The 19255-nt window shown below is 38.7% G+C and overlaps 1 protein-coding gene across 2 annotated transcripts in view; it reads right to left on the bottom strand.

Moving 5' to 3' along the window:
* NELL2 (neural EGFL like 2) overlaps positions 1-19255 on the bottom strand; it is a 147582-nt gene that overhangs the window by 49133 nt on the left and 79194 nt on the right. For both annotated transcript variants that reach the window (XM_032106575.1, XM_032106576.1), the window contains exon 13: positions 14841-14966. In XM_032106575.1, coding sequence (XP_031962466.1) covers positions 14841-14966 — 126 coding nt within the window. The remainder of the gene's footprint in view (positions 1-14840; positions 14967-19255) is intronic.

The raw sequence follows: 19255 nt of genomic DNA, 5'->3' as shown, positions 1-19255 counted from the left end.
CAACATGATAGAAGAAAGATGTCTCAGCAACCAAAACTGCCAGAGAACAGTAATGTTCTCAAAGCTCTCTGGAAACAGCTGGTGCTGCTTCTGTTCTTTTTGGAATAGCATTGTGACCAGGGTTTGTCAACACATTTCAGGGGCTCCTGGAAAATCAGTTACAACCTTACAGCACCATTATCAAAGTCAGCACTTGTCTGGCAAAGAAAATGAGAGGCACCACAGTGGTGGATGAAATGCTGCTGTTGCTTTGATCCTGCTCTTGTCTGCAGGAATCTGGAGCAACTTACCTAACCATAAATGTTAGGAAACAAATGAGGTTTTTTTCCTGTTTTCTCATGCAGCAGAGAGATTTCTTAATGCATGAAGTAGTTCCTCTCATTTCCCTGGCAGTGCTGTGACTCAGACACTCAGATCACTCACTGTGTATTACGGACAGCACTATTTTTGACAAGACAAGATGCTTGAGCTCTCTAGGGGGAGGAGGCCTTCTTTAAGTGTTGCTCACCTGATTTCGAAGAGGGTTCTCTACTCGAAAACGGGGACAAAGTTATACTTCAGTGGTGGTAAGGCAAAGCAATATTGCTGCTTTTCCCTTTGGCCAGCCTTGGTGCCATCTCCAGTGACACACCCAATTTTCCCCAGCATTCATCCTCCCTGATAGTTTACAAAGGCACACCAAAACAGCACAGCAAGCATATCCTTCACGAACACTGCATGTCAGCTGCCTTCCTTGGACACAAAAGCACCTGGGGAGAATGGTACAGCCAGTCCTCACTGCTGTGCAGTATCAGGGAAGAGCTAACACACACAGCTGGCTTGGAAAGCCATGAAGTACTCCTGGCTTCTGCAGTTCAGATAGAGCCCTTGATGCCAGGAGATAACCTGCAGAGCTGTCTGAACTGATTCTAACAAAAAACTGCACAGCACAGTAAAGGAGGTGCAACAAAATGCGCTTCTACCTTCCTTCCCCCACCCCTGTAATGATATGAAACTTGACACTGGCTAACTTGTTGCATGGGTACATTTTCCAGACCACATCATGTTTTTGTTGCCACAGTTCAATTGCTAGTGTCTATCAAGCTTACAGATAATTATTTCTGTACTTACATATATCAAAGAATCATTAAGGTTGGAATACTTTTAAGATATTTATGTGTATTTTATATTGATAAATAAGTATTTGCATAAGCACACTTCAGCAAACTCTACATATCTGAAAAATTCTGCCATCAAATTTGCTGTGTTGTTTAAGAGCACCATGAATTGTTCTAAGAAGCAGAACCACAGATATGAAGTCTACAGTATTGTTCAGGTCTCAAAAACTCAAAATATGAATTTATAATCAATGAAGTTAAGAAGAAAGTAAACTTTGACCAGATATTCAATTTTGCTACTATTACTGTCAGCCCAGAATGACTTCACCTCTGTAATCTTACTTCCTTCACAAGTCTGCTCTTTGGAAAAGTTAGGATTTAAGCAGAAATGCTGTGAACAACTCCAGAGGACTTCAAACTAAGATGAAGCCCACCCTATGGACGGTGTACTAACATAAACCCAGGGTATTCAAAACAGACTGGAATATCTGTTCAGACTACCACCACCACCAAATTTTATTTACCTCTCAGGCATTAAAATGACGCAGACAGAATTTAAGTCCATCCAGTTTCACCTTCTGAAGGGTTAGGAACAAGGTGACAAATTTTTCTAAGTATTTTCACACTCCAAAATTTTAAAAACACTGAAACAAATGAAAACAGATACTCTTGATGAATCCTCCCCTTTCTAGAAATCAATCTTATCTTGAATAGGACCGGCCATTTATCTCTGCTTTGAACAGTGTGAAACCTTTAGCTTTGTTTCTTTAAATGCACTGTCATTAGAAGACTCTATTACAGGTTTCCAAATCCTAAACATCAAAGTTAATGCTGTGTGACAGCTGGTATGTTCCAAGCTCATCACATTTACTCATCTGTAACAGGGTAAATGACACAATTACCTGCTGTAATTACTGTTGCTGACAATATATTTTTCCTGGTGATTGGTCTGTGTGACTCAGAGCTGCTTATCTTTTGTCAGTCCAGTCCAAATCTCCATTTCCATGTGACTTGGACATTAAATTACAAAGTATTTACAAATTAGTTCCAATATCTGCCAAGACAGATATTTAGGATAGTATAAATTTATCTTTTATTGCATGATTAAGCAGTCTACCACTCTAATATTATTTTGCATTAGAAAATAACTATTCACGATTAAATTCTGTGCCCCATTCAAATTAAATGCACCTTTACTAGTATATTGGGAGACACACTCAAACAGGTGAATATAATGAAGGAATAAAATGCAAATAAATAAGGACATTGATATTTTAAAAAACTGCTCATTCCTAAAGCAAAACATGAATAATTAAAAAGAAAGGTTAAAACATTAAGATACTTAATTCTAATTGCCTTCATGTGACAATTGTAAAGAACAGCTACAGACAACAACAGTGACTTTTGATTCTGAGCAGTGTGAGTTACGGGCTAATCAAGCTAGCTCACTGCATGTGTTTTCCATGGAATACCTTTGACTTTTAAAATATGAAATAGATACGATTCCTTGCACCATTTCTCCAAAGAACACATTTCAGAGGATGCGAAAAGACTGCAGCATATAACGACAGAAAGAAGCAGATACAGTCTTTCTGAGATTATTTGGAAGCTTGTCAGAATGAAAAAATACTCCTACAAAAACTCCTACAAACCATTTAGTTAGAGCAGCTTCCCATTTTATTGCTAAGCTTGTTGACAGAGCTCTTGGTGCTTGATAGAAACATCAAGATTTTCAAAGGTTTTTTTGTTATTTGTTGCGGAGTGAAGGGGAACATCAATTTTTGCACAACTGACTATATGAACTGTAAAGGGGATGGTTTCAAGGTAGTAAATTGATTACCATTCCTGAAATAATTTAGATTTTCTGTTTTCTAGTTCAGTCTTGAAGATGCCACAAACCCACTAGCATTTTCTTATTAAAAAAAAAAAAAAAAAGACAAGACAGAACAGTTCTGTGAGTTCTGTATATTGAGAATGTCCTCGGGAAAAATATCCAGTATCTTTTATAGACACAGTACTTTCAAAAATATTACCTTACAAAATGCAACTTCACTAACAAAAGTGAAATTTCACCCAAACCCCTTAGGATTATATTGTACAGCAGCATGACCTAGACAGCAATGTTTCTCTTTGTATCAATGTGACTTTTCAAATTACTGATGATGATTTCACCAGTCTTCCTTGGGGCATTAGCAGATCACAACCCTAAGGATGGGTTCCAACATATTCTCTCAGTAGGTAGTATTTGTTCCTTCTCGTTGATCCACTGTCTTTGACTGCTGTTGAGAGGTCTTGCCAAAGACTCTGTCACCTTTATTCATTTAGATGAGCTGGCAAACACTGACAGAGCAAATTCAGGAACTGAAACTAGTTTTAGAAAAAATTAGAAGGGCAGCAGAAGTGAGAGTTTAACTTGCACGCTATGCATTCGTGCATGACCAGCCACAGCCTGACTGCAGAACCATCAGCACATTTCAGTGTGAATCAGAAGTTACATGCAAAACTAAAAATATAAGCCTTTATTTGGGACTGCACATAGGAACACAGACACTGGGTGAGTCAGTGAAGTGGATAAGTCCAATATGTTTACTTCGTGCATTTCAAGGTAGATTTCAGCATAATTCTATGTGCAAAGAAGGACTAGGAAGGATGCAACTCCTGCTGTGGTCAAGGGGTATGTATCACAAGAAAGCAGTTTGATATGGTGAAGTATAAGGTTTTGTAAGTCGATAATCATCAGTCCAAAAGACTGACAAAAGATAGCAATATTGATAGAGAGTTATTGCAGAGACAAACTGTCAAAGAAGATGACATACTAAATTATAATGACTGACAGTATAAAACATGAGTTAAGGAAACAGTCTTCCATTTAGCATAAAGCAGATTAATCTCTTATAAACATTTAATGAAAAAACAAAGGACACTTCTAAGTTGTTTCAGGAGTCAGTGATTGTAAGATATGCCATGTGGCATGCAGTAGGAATCCAATTGCAAAGAATTAAAGGTTTCCATGCCCACAGATTGTCTGAGCAGAAATAATTCAGAAATTCCTATCTATCCAAACAGGAATCTTCCATATTCATTCAAAGAAAAAACTTGCAACTATAATATTAATAGAAAAGGCTTCTGAAGCCCTGGACAATATTAAAAAATATTATGTCTCTCCTTACCAGTCGTGGAATTTAGCTTTCTTACCCTCTGTCTTTTCTTAAAACTGTGTTATCTTAGATTAGAAATGTTTTCCAACAGTAGAATGCCAAAAGACAGACATGATACCCATATACTGCCAGCAGTATCCACTACCCTTAAACCCCAGCTAATTGGTATCATGGCTACAGATATCTTATTTTACTGTGAACGTGTAGAAAACCACTGACTTCAATGCAGCATAATCACATAACCTTAAATAACTCCACTGTTCCTTTTTTTAAAAACTGTCTTGCTTCATACAGTAGCTCCAGTCTCTCACTGACCTTGGCTGGAGTCCCTCTGAGAACAGGCAACACTCTCCCAGCATGAGGCAATCACCAGCTGGCTCAGACATGATAGATCTGAGCCATCCAACTTCCCTCACTTCTGGCTCGCTCAGTGAGACAGCAGCAGATTCCCATCTCCTGAGCCAGAAAGATCCTTATGACTTCAAACAAACTGTCCTCAAGGCTGCCTACTGTGTTTCCTGATCTTTACAGGCTATCTGTCATAGCCTCTGATCATCCACAGAAGGACAGGCCAGGGGAGGTCCAGCTGTGAAGAGATGTCATGTTGCAACGAATCAATACCAGCCATCCCCTTGTTACCATCATCCTAATCCTTACAGACCACCCCTAACACTGCATTTCAGGATGAATAGATGAAGCTTCAACCAGACCACAGCCTATGTATTCTTCAGTCTCTTGGACTTAAACTCTTCGCAGAAAAAACAGCAGATCTTTGGTTGCTGGTAATCCTGGGTGCAGTGCAGCCCCAGATTTAAGTACCTAATATTTATGTGTGTGTTTCTGGGCAGGATTCCACAGCATAAACACATGCCTAGCTAACAGGTCACATCCAGCATGACACCTCATGGATATCCAAGACATCAGTAAAGGCTGTTAATGCAAGGCTCTACAGAAAGACTGTAATAGCAGTTGGAGTGCAAGTAAGACATATCACAGCATCTAAAAAGTTGCTAGAACTATAACTGGGCAACCAGATCTGGCTATAGACATCTAAGTTCCCCTTTTCAGACAGTGTTACCTAAAGAACTGAGGAAGTGCAAAATAGGTACCTAATATGGGATTGATCCGGCCACAGGCAACACAAACACTTGGAAAGAGCTAACTTACTCTGTATCCAGCAGAACTCAAAAAGCACAAGCCCTATAAACTCTTGAGTGGAATCTGCTAATCCTATCATGACGATTGCCTCGAACCTGTAAATAGACAACTCAGTTGGGTCCAGCTGAATCCTTGACCTCTGCTGATCACAACGTGGGCTTAGACAAAGAGATTGGGGTGTCTTAATTGCAAACTGAATTCCACCTCCTGTGCCAATGTCAGTAAAATTCTGACATACAAAGTCAATGTAATTACCTTAGGAATTAATAATTCATGTACAATTTGTTAGATTTTCTATTTTTACAATAAACTGTTAATTTTGCTATACCCCTACAATTCTGCTTTCCAATCGGATTGTACTGACACAGCACATAACTGCACTGTGGAAGCTGGCAGGGGATGCTGGCTGATTGAAAGCTGCAGAGGACTTCAGAACACCAAGAAACAGGAGGTACACTGGATGTCTGTCATAATGCTGCGATATAAATATCAAGCAATGTTAATGCTTGGAAATATTGCAATTTCAAATTTTTTACATAAAAAAAAAGGTTTCACTCTTTTCTGAGTTAGTTGTAAACTGAGTATATTCTCAAGTTGATATCTAGAACTCCATTAATATATTTAAAAATTCCTCATTGCACAAAAGAATGCAAAATATATTCCTTGTAGAACAAAATAATCAATTCTGATGTCTCCTTCCGCAGAAAGAAACATTTTAAACACAATACCAAAATTATAGAAATGCAAAATAGAGCCGGATAATACCTTTTACCAACCTTTGTTCCGAAGGCCAATAGCAAATCCAGTTCTATAATGCATTAATAGATATATAGATAAACACAAACAAGCACGCACACATATACCAAATATATATATATTTGGTTAAAGAATAATTTCCATTAAAAAATTAAGCATTTAATACTGAAAATCATACATTCACATCTTGATGTCAAGGGAACACATTTTCTGTTTAACAACTCAAATCATGTTCTACCAAGGACCCTTTAAAAATGCTTTGGATTTTGATCAGCTGAGAAATCCATCCTGCTATAATTGCATAGCCAGATGAACAGTTGTCATGAACTGGGTCAGTAACCAAGGAGAAAATGGGACCTAAAAGGTATCCTCTAAGAAAAAAAAAGTTCTCATTCCAAGCTGAAACAGACTCCAAACTAAGTTGCCAAGGATAACCTGACTGAATCCAAATAAAGCATAATTGAGTTCAGTTGTATAAGATACAGCAGTTATATAAAAATTACTTGTGTTGTTATCTTAGTAATGTGGTTGCATAGCAACAAGCTCAGTCTGAGCGATCATTCCTTTATTAGCTTTGTGAATTATCGTACAGCTAGAAAGTGGATATGGGAGAGAATTTATCCTGAAAGAAGATTGAGAGCTTCGTGTAGGCTGACGTACTATAAAGCAGAATAGAAACTGGGCCAAGTAATAGAAACCAGAATCAAACAGGCTTTGAGTTAAAAATCCTCCATGCACACAAGCCGACTTCTACAGTGCTTATTACTAATAGCAACCCTGGCAGGATAGCTGGACACCATCGCCCCTGCGGAGTTTGCACTGCTCTGTGGGATAATGCATGTACACGTTACTTCTAATGTAACTGGGGTAGGGGTGGGGGTGTAACCAAAATTGGAGATGGAGAGGCAGACAGTTCATCTTGCCCACATCATTATGTTCTCCAGTGAGACTGGAGAACTGTTTTGCTGACTAAAACATTTCCTTATTCAAGCTGTGGTATGTCACTACATACAGTGATGTGACAACCAGCCCCTGTCAGTACGCTTGTATATTGCTCTGTCCCTTGCACCATACTGAGCAATTATTCTGCTTTTATTTAAGCACAGCCAATGAACTCAGCTGCTCTATAAGCTGCAGAACTTGAGGAAAACTTGAATGTTGCTGAATTCATCAAAAGTAAGTCAAGGGAAATAAACAGGAAGAAATTAGGGTTTTTTATTGTTACCATGTCTCACATTATGGCATTTTCATGTAGCCAGGCTGGGACACTATAAGCCTATGACTCCCCTGAGGTCATATTCTATTTTTTTAACTTCTTTGCAGCAGTGGAGGGTAAAGGGCATACAGCAGCGCTGAATAAAGTTGCATCTTGAGGCCACATTTAGTCACTTATTAAAATGTGGCCTCATTTACCAATGTACTAAGCACTATCAGTTCTTATTACCTTCAGGACAACTTGTGGATACACTTGTGCATCTGAAAAAGCAGGCAAATTTTATACTTCAATTAACTGAGGACAAGCATGCAGCTTTAAACAGAAGATGGATGACTTCATTCAACTCTGGATTACATCACTCTTACAGTAGCTTTTGTCCATGGAAACTCAGATAACTACACTACTCTTAGAAGAGGTTAGTGTTGATGCTAAAACACAGCCCACATGCCTCACATGTAAGCTAGATTTTATTTATCCTTTTAAATACAGAAAGGTATTCTTCTTCAGTTCTCAGAACTCATTTGTGGGATCTGAAATGTTCAGTTGGAAAAAAAAAATAACTAGTAATACATGATACTGGAAAATACCCACACTGCACAGCTAGCTGAAATCCTACCAATGTACACTGTACAAAACCATTTGCCACCCCACATCAGAACCCAGAAATGTACTTTTCCTGAACATGTGAATTGGTCTGCGTTCTAGGGAATAAAGATGGATTTTACCTTCAGCATTCTCACAAGAAATTCAACAAAACTTTTTCTCAAATATCCCTGCCCTTAAATATTACTTCTACTGCACAGTATAGAAAAAAGTACGAGATTTCTCAGACTGTTGATGTCCCAAGCAATTGACAGATTTATAAGTCAAAAATAAACCAATGAAATCTGAACAGAAGCCGACAGGAAGATGCACTTTTATGAACTTGAGTTTCTAGATGCCAAGAGGAATCATTCATCCAAAGTGTGTCAGAGTACTATGTTAATAAAAAACCCCATGTGACAGGGACTGTAGTTCCCCTCAAAAATAAATGTAGCTTGCAAGAAACAGAGGATAACAACTGGGAAAAAAGCTAAAGTCTTGATAATCTGGGGATCTGAATTACAAATTGTATGAGCTGTAATTCCAACAAAATTACAGGTCCTTATAACTGGCATTTTAAAGTCCTTCCAGATACCAGACTGCTGGTTCCCAAAGTGGAGGCATCTGTGCTTGGGGGATACGGATGGGATGCACTTGCACTTTCTCGTAAGCATCCTCAGAGGATTTCTATTGTAAACAAAGCATTCATGAAGGAAAAGGAGACAAGACCTAAACTTTGGCTACACACTATATGAAAAAAAGGAGCAAAATGCTAAACCAAAAGGTATCCTTCTCAAGCAGGGACATGACTAGTGGCATTAGCTGAAATCCAAGCAGATATGTAGGTTGTTTATAAGTCACAGATAGGTAGAAGAATAGAGCCAAACAGGAGAGCTTAGGAAAGACACAGTTTTGACTGCTATGGGCAAAGCAAATGTAAAATAAATCCCAATGATGTAGCCAGTTGGAAAACATTAATGGCTGCATAGGAAAAAAAGGCACAAAGATGGACAAAAGAGTATCAGATGCATGAGGGCTGAATGGGCTAAGTGTGGCAATCAGTTCTCTATGCATTACATTGAGGTAAATTTTTTCAGTCATCCCACAATATCATTAGAGAGTAAAGAATATGGGTCAGACGTGAAAGACTTATGTCAAAAGGTATTGGCCATGCATCTGCAGGCTGGCACTTTCCCCTATATTTTCCTCTTACTATTGAAACCTCCCCAGTAATTATTAATTAGTATTACTGTTTCCATAATTCCTACTTTTTTGCACATTCATCATCATTATGCAACTAAATGTGTAGTTTTCTCCTTAAATCTTTTCCATATGTCAAATCAATCTCCCCAGACTCTTAATTGTTTTAATGTTGATACTGGAATTCCTTCCAATTTGCAACAGATTTGTGATTTAATTTGATTTGCAAAATATGCAGAGCTGCCAGTATTCCCAAAAATTAACATTTCAGGTGTCACTCAACTTGCTACCACCATGTTTCTTGGTAATTTATGTGAAAACTATTATTAGACTTCAGTTTACTGTGAGAGGCTATCACAGATAAAAATTAAATGATGCTGAATGCATTGACACCATATTCAGAAACATGTTGTTAGGAAAATCTCTGAGACTCACAAAGACACATAAGCTGAGGCAGAGGAGGAGGGAGGTCTAGCAAGGTCCAGATGGATACAGCTAGTTAATGCCTGGTGGATTCAACATATTCCTCATTGCTCTGAGTAAGTTTTTCCATATGGCCAAGTCAAAAAGACCAAAGCCGTGGGCTTTGAGCAACCTGATCTAGTGGAAAGTGTCCCTTCCCATGGCAGGGGGGTAGTCAGATGGTAGTCAAAGTCTCTTCCAACCCAAACCATTCTATGATTCCATGATTCTAAAGAACTACTTCATCCCTTCTGTCTATTTTGATTCTGAAGAACAAACCCTCCAAATGTTCCCAACATAGTGATGAGATATTACATAAAAATCCTTCACCATTTTCTTCAGAAGTCAGAAAATAAATCCTGGAGCACAAACGTGATGGTACTGGGCCATAAAGCCCAATAACATCCTCACAGATTTATAATCTCCACTTGGTTTGCCACCTCCTTTGGCTTCTAAGTTACTATTTTCTAAAAGCAGTAGCAAAAAATCAGCATGACTTGGCTAAAGTGAAAATGAAAATAAAAGACAAAATAATCTGGAATAGATTGATAAAAACAGTTATGAAAATATTACATGGTCTTCAGACACTTGAAACATGTATATGAGAGCCCAGTTCCACGTGTGGCAGTGGTCCCACACAGCTCAGATGGACATCGTTGCTAATGCAGCCAGAGCATGCTTGGAAGTAGTCAACAACTTGCAACGTGCCTGGTATGCTTTTAATAATTAATCAGTTAAGAATCCACATGTATTTTCTGCCCAAGTACAGCACAATTCACCAGTCTCACTGGTGTCCGGGTACAAAGTTGTAAATTACTCACTTCTCTCAAAAAACCCCAAAACCAAATCCTAATAAACCATAAAACACAAACAGAAAAAAACCCCAAGAAATATGTAATACATTACATTTCATAAACCCCAGGTGACAGCAGGTACAAACATTAATTCAAAGATTCTGGCTTATATACTAATACTTCATATGTCCTTCAGTCATTTATCATCTTGTGCCCAGAGCATAGGCACAGGGAGAGTCAACTGAATACACTGTCCTAGGGTACTCCTGGAGAGCACCAACACCTGCCTCACCAGTACCACTAAATGTGAAACATGAAACAGCCCCTGGGGAGGAAGTCTCTGGGACGGTAACATAAGCTGCTTTACCTCCCCTACATCATCTCAGTGACGCCAAACCACAGGAAAGGCAGGGCACACCACCAGCACTTCCATCAGAGCCACTTCCCCTTTTTATGCCAAATGGAAAGCAAAAAAATAAATAAAAGGTGGCCCGTGATTTTGCACAGAAACAGAGCCTTGAAAGTCATCTGGGGCTCAGAAAAAAAATGGCTTCTCCAGATAAAGGAATATACCTTCCTCTGCCTTAATACAATCTAAGGAGGATGCACTAAATCTCACAGGGTCTTGTATCTTTTGTTCCATTCTTGTTGGGTTACTCAGGTGAGTGGTCCCTGTGCAGAAAACTGAAGACAATTGTTGAGACTAAATACGATTAACCATTCACTGTGGCTAGTATGAGCTCTTTATTGTTAGAGCCAAGTGTGAAGAAGAGAGCTCTCATCTCTCATTTCCTAACTTCTCCCATAATAAATGGTGGAGGAAAAGACATCCACTATGGTGTTCAGAGAAATGCTACCAGCTGTGAATTACACAGCAGCCTGAAAGACTGGAGGTGACATTTGGTCCTTCCTTGTTTCCTGAAGGAAAACTTCCTTTTTTCCAGCCAAGAAAACAGCCTGTGCATTTCTGTAATCCCATGCAAAGTAAAGACACAAATGTTATTATGTCAGAAAATAACTTATTACCGCAGGCCTGGTTCCTACAGTATATCACCGTGTCCCGCAGCCATAGGGAGGAGGAGAGAAGATCCAGCAGGCAGGAATTGTGCAGCAAGATTGATTTATTTAATTATTTTACAAACTCTTTCATAGATTTTTTTTTTTTCATAGTCTAATTGGACAAAGGATCAGCCACCCCTTGGGGGTGATTGGCTAAAATCCTAAAACATCCATTGTCAAAATATTTTTCTACTATACCATAAACAAGACTTTTCAAGGTTGCAGGTGGCTTGGTTGTTTACATTCCCTGCTACCTCTTCTGCGTGAGAGAAAAGTCTCTCACGGATGTAGAAAATAGCAAGAAAATCCTTGCTAGCAGCATTTTTGTATGTACAATAACTAAACATTCCGATTTGATCCCAGCTAACAGTGATGGTGCAGCAGCATACTTCTGCACATATAAAACCACCTCAGCAGAGACTCATGCCATTTTCTACCTTCCTTCCCCCAGCACATCATCATTACACTCCAAGTTCTGGAAAGCAAAGTAGAAGGGGAATGAGACAACATCATTGAGAATATCAAAGTATGGTAGCCCAGGGCATATTTTTATGCCTTTAATTTGCAGTTTGTGCACCCATTTGGCATATGGGTGCAACTTAGAAGTCATCTCTCCTTCTCATAGCTATGATTGATTTCTGAACATAAAAATCAGTCATGAACAACAGATTTCTGTGTAAATATGGTTGTGACTAATGCAATCTAACCCTGAGAATCTTGGTTCCAATATGAATACAAATAACAGTATCTGAAATTGATGTCTTCATTACATCCTTTGTTGTGAAAATAAAAATGTAATTCAGATCTATTGTAAAACTTGCAATAAACATGCCAGGACAAAAGAAACTGGAGCTGTTTTGGAAGCAGCTATAGGCTGTCTAAATCAGTCTTTTGTGTGCACGACTCTGACAGAGATGGATAGCACAGATTTCTTTTCGAATGTCTTGTACAGGAGAAAAACTCTTCAATGTCACTGATTTTGTGTCTCTTTTCTATTTTGATCAATGACTGCTAAATTATATGTATGTTCATAGGATGGAACAATAAGGTATGTTAGTCTGCCAGCAAGTTGTGGACATCACTTACATCATAACCTGCCTAATCAAGGTTCACATATGATTTTTCAACATCTTCCTGGGCTTCAGCTATCCTGTGCAAACAATGACATATTTGTGCCAAGCTACAGTACATTTTTTTCCTGGTTAGTAATATTCCCAAGGATGTGCCCCCATAGCTGCTTCTCCAGTTTAGAGTGTCAGGTATTTTATGCACAACTACAGTTTCAAAACTGGATTCGATTACACAGCATTACAAGAAATTGTGACCTGAAATATATTTTAAAAATTTAACACTTAGTAACACAAAGGGTCAATTGTTGCTTGTTTGCCCCATTCTTGTTATTCCTGAACTGGATTAAAAAAACAGCCTCTTCTTCAGTTTCCTCGATATTTCAGCTGGCAAGTTAAACCCAGAATTGCCAACAAGGCAAACAGAAACTTGGTAAGAACTTTAAACTCTGCAGAGGGGAAGAGAGGGCTGAATGACTACATTTTTGCAGACATTGACAAAATTCAAAGTGCACTGGACTCTACATGAGCACTGAGAGATTTGGACAACTGCATACTATACAACCCCACCAACATAGTCCTGGATACATATTAACTTAATTAGCCAGTGCCTCCACTGGAGGTGCTCACACAATAGTTGTGGAAACAGAAAAATAACACATTTATTTGTGACATATATACTTAATGATGTTAGGTTGCCATTCATTGAAATTCTATCATCCAGCGGGGACTGTGTCCTCATGGTTGCCTGTCAGTATCCAAAATTCACTAAAATGTAACTCCAGAAAAACTCTGTATCTCATAACAGCATGCTTCAGCAAGTATGAATAATGCAATGTGTGGAATCTCAAGAACTACCTTTATTACATTTACAGGCATCCAATGCCCCTGCAAAGTTGGTGATGTTTTACCATTTGCAAAGTTCAATCAGAACAGCAAGTTAACGGAAGCCAAGTGGAAAAAGTATCACACGGATTTAGATACAGTCAGCCCTAAAATAATCCCAATATTCACACTCAGGAGGTAGTGAAACAATTTCTTTACTCAGCTGAGAGTGTGGAAAACGTAAGAGAATCATCAGAAACATAGTGGTTGCTTCAGAAAGGACCTGCTGTGGGCAGTCTTTGTAACTTGGGCCTTCAAGAAGTGGGCTCACTGCAGTAAAACAGTGCTTGCCAATGTATGAGAGGAATGACAAGTACAGATAAGACAAAGCATTCACAAAAATCACATGGTATGTGATTTGAAATCCATGTCCCTGAGTGTTGTGCATGTTTGGCCAAGGAAATCATCCAGTTTATGAAGCTGTTTCTGTACCAAGACATATCATTGATGCTAAAAATGCCAAGACACAATGGACAGAACAAAATTAGAAATGAACTTCACAGTGCTGCCTCCACATTCTGAATACTCTCATCCATTTATAGCCAATTTCTATTAGATAATTCAAGAAAGCTTTACTGAAAAAATATAGCCTTTTATAGAGAGAGCTAATTTGTTACCCTGTGCACACAAAATAGTGATACTGTTTTGTTCACTGAGAAAACATGCCACATCATTGATTCATTTTTTCTTTATCTATGTTGTAGGAAAACACACAGGAACACTTAAGAGTCAGCCTGGCTCTGACTCTGATACCAAAGGCTGTTTTAAATGTCCAGAGTTCATTCCATAACCCTAAATTACCTTGCAATAAAAGAAGAGCAGAAGACAGAAAGTCAGCATGAACCAAACACGTCCACTGGCAGTAGAGCAAAAAGGGAAGATACAGATATAAGACTGACCATCATGTTGTCCAGTGGTTCGAGGCAAGCAGAACTCCTGCCCTCTGAACTCAGTATTCACCTGGGAAACCTGACTGAGGATGGAGAGCTCCAAATGAGGACACAGCCACTTTTAATATGTAGCAAATTTAACTCCATCCAAAGTTTGCAGAAGAGTCACTATGCTCCAAGAGAAGCTGTACTGGTATGGAACATGGAAACCAAGTAAAACAACACTATTTCTGCTTGCTTATTTTCCTCTTCAGTCTCCTCTTTTTAATCAGCACCCAAGACCATGCATACCCATGAGACAACCCAGCCTACCTCACAATTTCAGGCAAACAGTATGACCTACATATACTCTGTAAAATGCATTAGCTTTTCTGCACTGGATTTTGGTGTTTATTCTGTTTAACATTTCATTTAGATGCCTTGTGACTCAAATAAAGATTAACTTTAGGAGAATCATATCAGTACTCCTATACACCACCATTCTGTTGTTTCACTCCAGAAATACAGAGCTCTTACCTGTACATGAATAATCATCAATGCGTATGTATCCTGTTTTGCAGACACACATAAAGGATCCTGGTGTATTTACACACATGGTGTTCTCACGACAGTAGTGCCGTCCTTCAGCACACTCATCAATATCTGTGAACAAGGCAAAGAGGAACACAAGTCAAATTCAGCAGTATTTTTTGTATCTCTCGCTACACTGCTGTTCACTTCCAGCAGTAGTGAGCCCGACTAAAGAGTTACACCGCATTTTGGAAAGCTTTTTGGCTTTCTGCTTTTAAAAAAAACTGCTTGAAATATTCAAACAAGAGAAGCACCCTGAGTTTCTGTGAACAGCTGTTAGTGGAGTTACAAAGAAGATTACATTGGCTTACATCTTTCCTTTTGAAGCGCCTCTAATGTTATTCCTATGATTTAAATAGGAAGAGGAAAAAAAAAAAAAAAACAGGGTCCCAAACAACTGAGCAATGGCCTCAGCACTGCAATGGCATCCATCACTGCACCCTGTGCAGTCCTCTCAGTCATCAGGACACAAACACACAGCTATATGCACACTATCTGCCTTTGATCTAACAGGAACTACTGTTTAGGAAGAAGCTTTAAGGAACATGGCAAGATCTGAAAGGACCCTGGAACTCAGTATAAATTTCTCTTAGAACTATCAAGTAGTCAATCAGATTTTTAATATATATATAAACACATATATCTATATCTGCAAATATCTACATACATATGTATATATACCCACTGTACCTGTAAGAATCTCATTCATATAAAGATCTGCTCTGACAGAAAAAAATACAACTTGCTAAAATACTTGTTGGGCCAGAACACCCTTTGCAGTGTAAAGTCTCAGAGCAAACTCCCAATATAAATGACTGTAGCCACAAAATTCACAACAAAATTTTAAAAATTGTTTTTTTACTCTCCTGGGCTTCAAAATTAGACATGTTTCTTTTAGCAGGTTATACTTCAATGGTAAGACAGAGAGAGCACTACAAATGACAAAAAAACCTTCTGCATAGTATTATTATACTGCAAAGAAGAAAAGCTATGCTTATTTAGAAGTGCTCAGTAGCACACTGTTCCTGTAATACTAATGATAAAGACATCATTACTGAGATGCTCAGTACACCTATTTATATTGTCATGCAATGTGTCACTGAACCTTGCTACCAAAGTATGCTCAAAATCAAAAAGGCGGATTGTTGACTTGGTTTTTTTCCTGCTCATCAGTTTTGACTTCCTCCTTGTTTTCAGTGATGTTTACAGCTGTCAGTGTTGAAAATAAAATCTCTGGATGGAAAACCATCTTGTTGCAGAGTCTAATGAGAGTTCAAGACAATAGACTGTATATATAAACTCAAACCAGGGTTGATTTCTTAATACTGCGATGCTAAATGTCAACGTTACTAACTCCTGTACTTTGCTCCTGCTTATCCCTCAATTCTTCTGATCTTCCCTGTGTCTTTAAATCAACAGGAATTTACCAACTGCACTCATTGACCGCTCTTTTTTTCCCCCCTTTTGCATTCTTAGAAGATAATTTGCCTTCCTGTACAAAACAGTGTGACACACTGAATATTAGTGATTCTGTAGTAAGTTTGGAAAAAAAAAATTTCCACAGTTCCTCTGCCCACTGGATTCTGCTGGAGAAGCTGGGCACAGTTGGCTACAAAACATGAAGGTGTCCACTGCAAAAGAATTTCATGACAGGTACTTTGGCTGGTTTATTTCCCTTTTCCTTGTAAAATCTGCAGGCATGAAAGAATCATAGGTCTATTAAGGCACTTGTTTGGAAAAGCTAATCTTGCAATTTTTATGTACATGCATACTTGCACAAATGAACGTGTATTTACAGTGAGCACATGAGCACACTAGGGTTCCAAACACATTTTGTGAACTTCATCTAAGAGCACCACAAAAAAAGTGAAGCTATCATAAGACTACCACAGCTGGTTTTGCACAGAGTGTGGAACAGGGCACAGATCTCCTGACTCACAGATGTTCTGCAGAAACACAAGTACGCAGTTCACAAAAGCAGCCAGCAGTTACAACATATGCCTTAGCCTCTACAACAAATGATGCAACTTGTGTTTTTCATAATTCCAGTTCACAACTCCATATTAAATTAATTGTGTTGATTTGTATTTAAGTAACAACATCAGTCCTCGAGTAATTAGAGGCCTTATGTTCTCAGCATCAACAGACTGCCTAGAAGCCAGTGCTGGCGCCCTCAGAAAATTCTACTTAAAAATCCAAAGCCTCTGAAGCATTAAATAGAACTTTCTGAAAACTATACTAATGATTGCTTTGGCAGGTAAATAGCCACAGGAGACCCAAAATGTCAACAGTTTTTATTCTGCAGGGAAAAACTTGAAGTCAAAGCTCCTTTGATTCAAACCTCCTAATTTAGAAATGTTCTGAATAAAAGCTTTCATTTTGCCAACATACCACATATTGAGATTTTGAAAAATGTTTTATTTATAATCGTCTTTTTTTCCCAAACCTTGCTTGTTCAACTGATACAAAAAAAAAAAAAAATTAAAAAAAGAAAACCCAGCCCGCAACTGTTCAGGTTAACTTTGTTCATTTGGACAAATCTAATGTATTGTTTTTTTCAAACTGATTTGCAGAGATATTATTCACATTCTTTAAATGATCACTGGAAATCAAAACTCCCACCCAACTCTCTGTTATTGCTACTATCACAAGATCTTGTTATATTGGCTCCTAAAGGCTCTCTACACCATGGACCCACAGCAGGTAAGAAGATGTTTTTACAAACAATTTGCAACTTTAATACTAAGTAAAGATAATTAATATAAAAAACGGTAAAGTAACAGTCAAATGACAACTAGTCACACAGAGATTGACCACACTAAAAGCCTGCAATTCCATTCCCATTTTGGCACTTCCCATGCAAACTTCAAATACATGAGGTTAAGGTATTACAGATCAAGGAGGACTGAACTAGGGCAGGTAATGAGCCCAACATCTGTTCTCTTTCAAAGGTACCAAAATAAAAGCCTTTTCATCCTTTTCACTGGTTGAAAACACTGGTGTAGCCTTTTGTTCACCTGTCATGGTATAAGCTCAGGTGGCAGCCAAGCCCCAGGCAGCCACTTGCTCACTCCCCAACCAGTGGGATCAGGGAAAGAATAAGAAGGATAAAAGGTAGAAAACTTGTGGATTGAAATAAAGACAGCTTAATAGGGAAAGCAAAGGCAGTAGACACAAGCAAAGCAAAACAAAGGACTGATTCACTGCTTTGCAATGCCAGGCAGGTGTTCAGCCAGCTCCAGGAGAGCAGGGGCCCATCACATGTAGTGGCTACTGGGGAAAACAAAACACCATCACTCCAAACATCCCTCCTTCATCCTTTTTCCCCCACTGTATCTACATGCACGATGTCACATGGTGTGGAATCTCCTTCTGGTCAGTTTGGGTCACCGGTCCAGGCTGTGGCTCCTCCCAACCTCCCAGGCACCTCCAGTCTCCTTGCAGAGTGCTAATACAAAAGGCAGGAAGGCCTTGGCTCTGTGTAAGCCCTGTTCAGCAATAACAAAAACATCTCTGTATTATCAACCCTCTGTTCAGCACAAATCCAAAACACAGGCCTGTACTAGCCACTGTGATAAAATTAACTCGACCCCAGCCAAAACAAGCATGTCACCTTTAGATATAAATGCACAACAGAAAACCTTATGCATTTCCATATCTAAGAAATCCTACAACATTTATCTTGATTTCCTCCTGCCAAAAAGCCTAGTTAGCATATTAATGCATATTCAGGTCTTACTGTTCAGCCAGTAAGATGCTGAAGTCAGTTCAATAGGATGAATGCACCACTCCAATGGCTCTACACATTCAACAATAAAGACTTGTGTGCTTGAAGTCTGATGTGATACTGAGCCACCAGCTGTGATGTACCAACAACAGTGTAGTCATGGAGATCATCAACCTGCTCTGTTCCCAGTGGAACAGATAAAAGAGGCACCTCTGGGAAAACTGGTTAGTGCAAAACTGTTCAGAATCTGCACTTCAGCGATTTATTTATACTTGCAAAAACATCAAAAGCAGAAAAAAAACCCAAACAAAATAAAAATACCCACATGCCTTTCTTTATTCCCCCAAGCACTCAAACAAAATTTATGCAAAATATATAACCGAAGAAAAGTTTCCCTGTATCCCTTCCTCCTGTACCCTAATGAGTTTGCTGCCCCAGAGTCAAATTCCCAGTTATGTTTTACAATCCAATTAATAAGAAGAGAACTTGACCTGAAATCTATAAATCATTGTTGACCAAAGCCTCACACTAACAAACAAAGCCTTTCCTTAGGCCTCCCTATATATCACTGCCTTTATCCACCACAAAAGCCTGCCAGAACAAATGAGTCTGGTACTAAGTCAGTAATTATGAA

Source organism: Corvus moneduloides, chromosome 4 (genome assembly GCF_009650955.1).
Source record: "Corvus moneduloides isolate bCorMon1 chromosome 4, bCorMon1.pri, whole genome shotgun sequence".
In the NCBI taxonomy this organism is placed as follows: Eukaryota; Metazoa; Chordata; class Aves; order Passeriformes; family Corvidae; genus Corvus; species Corvus moneduloides.
Note: the sequence above shows the minus strand (reverse complement) of the source record. Positions and strands in the feature narration are given on the sequence as shown.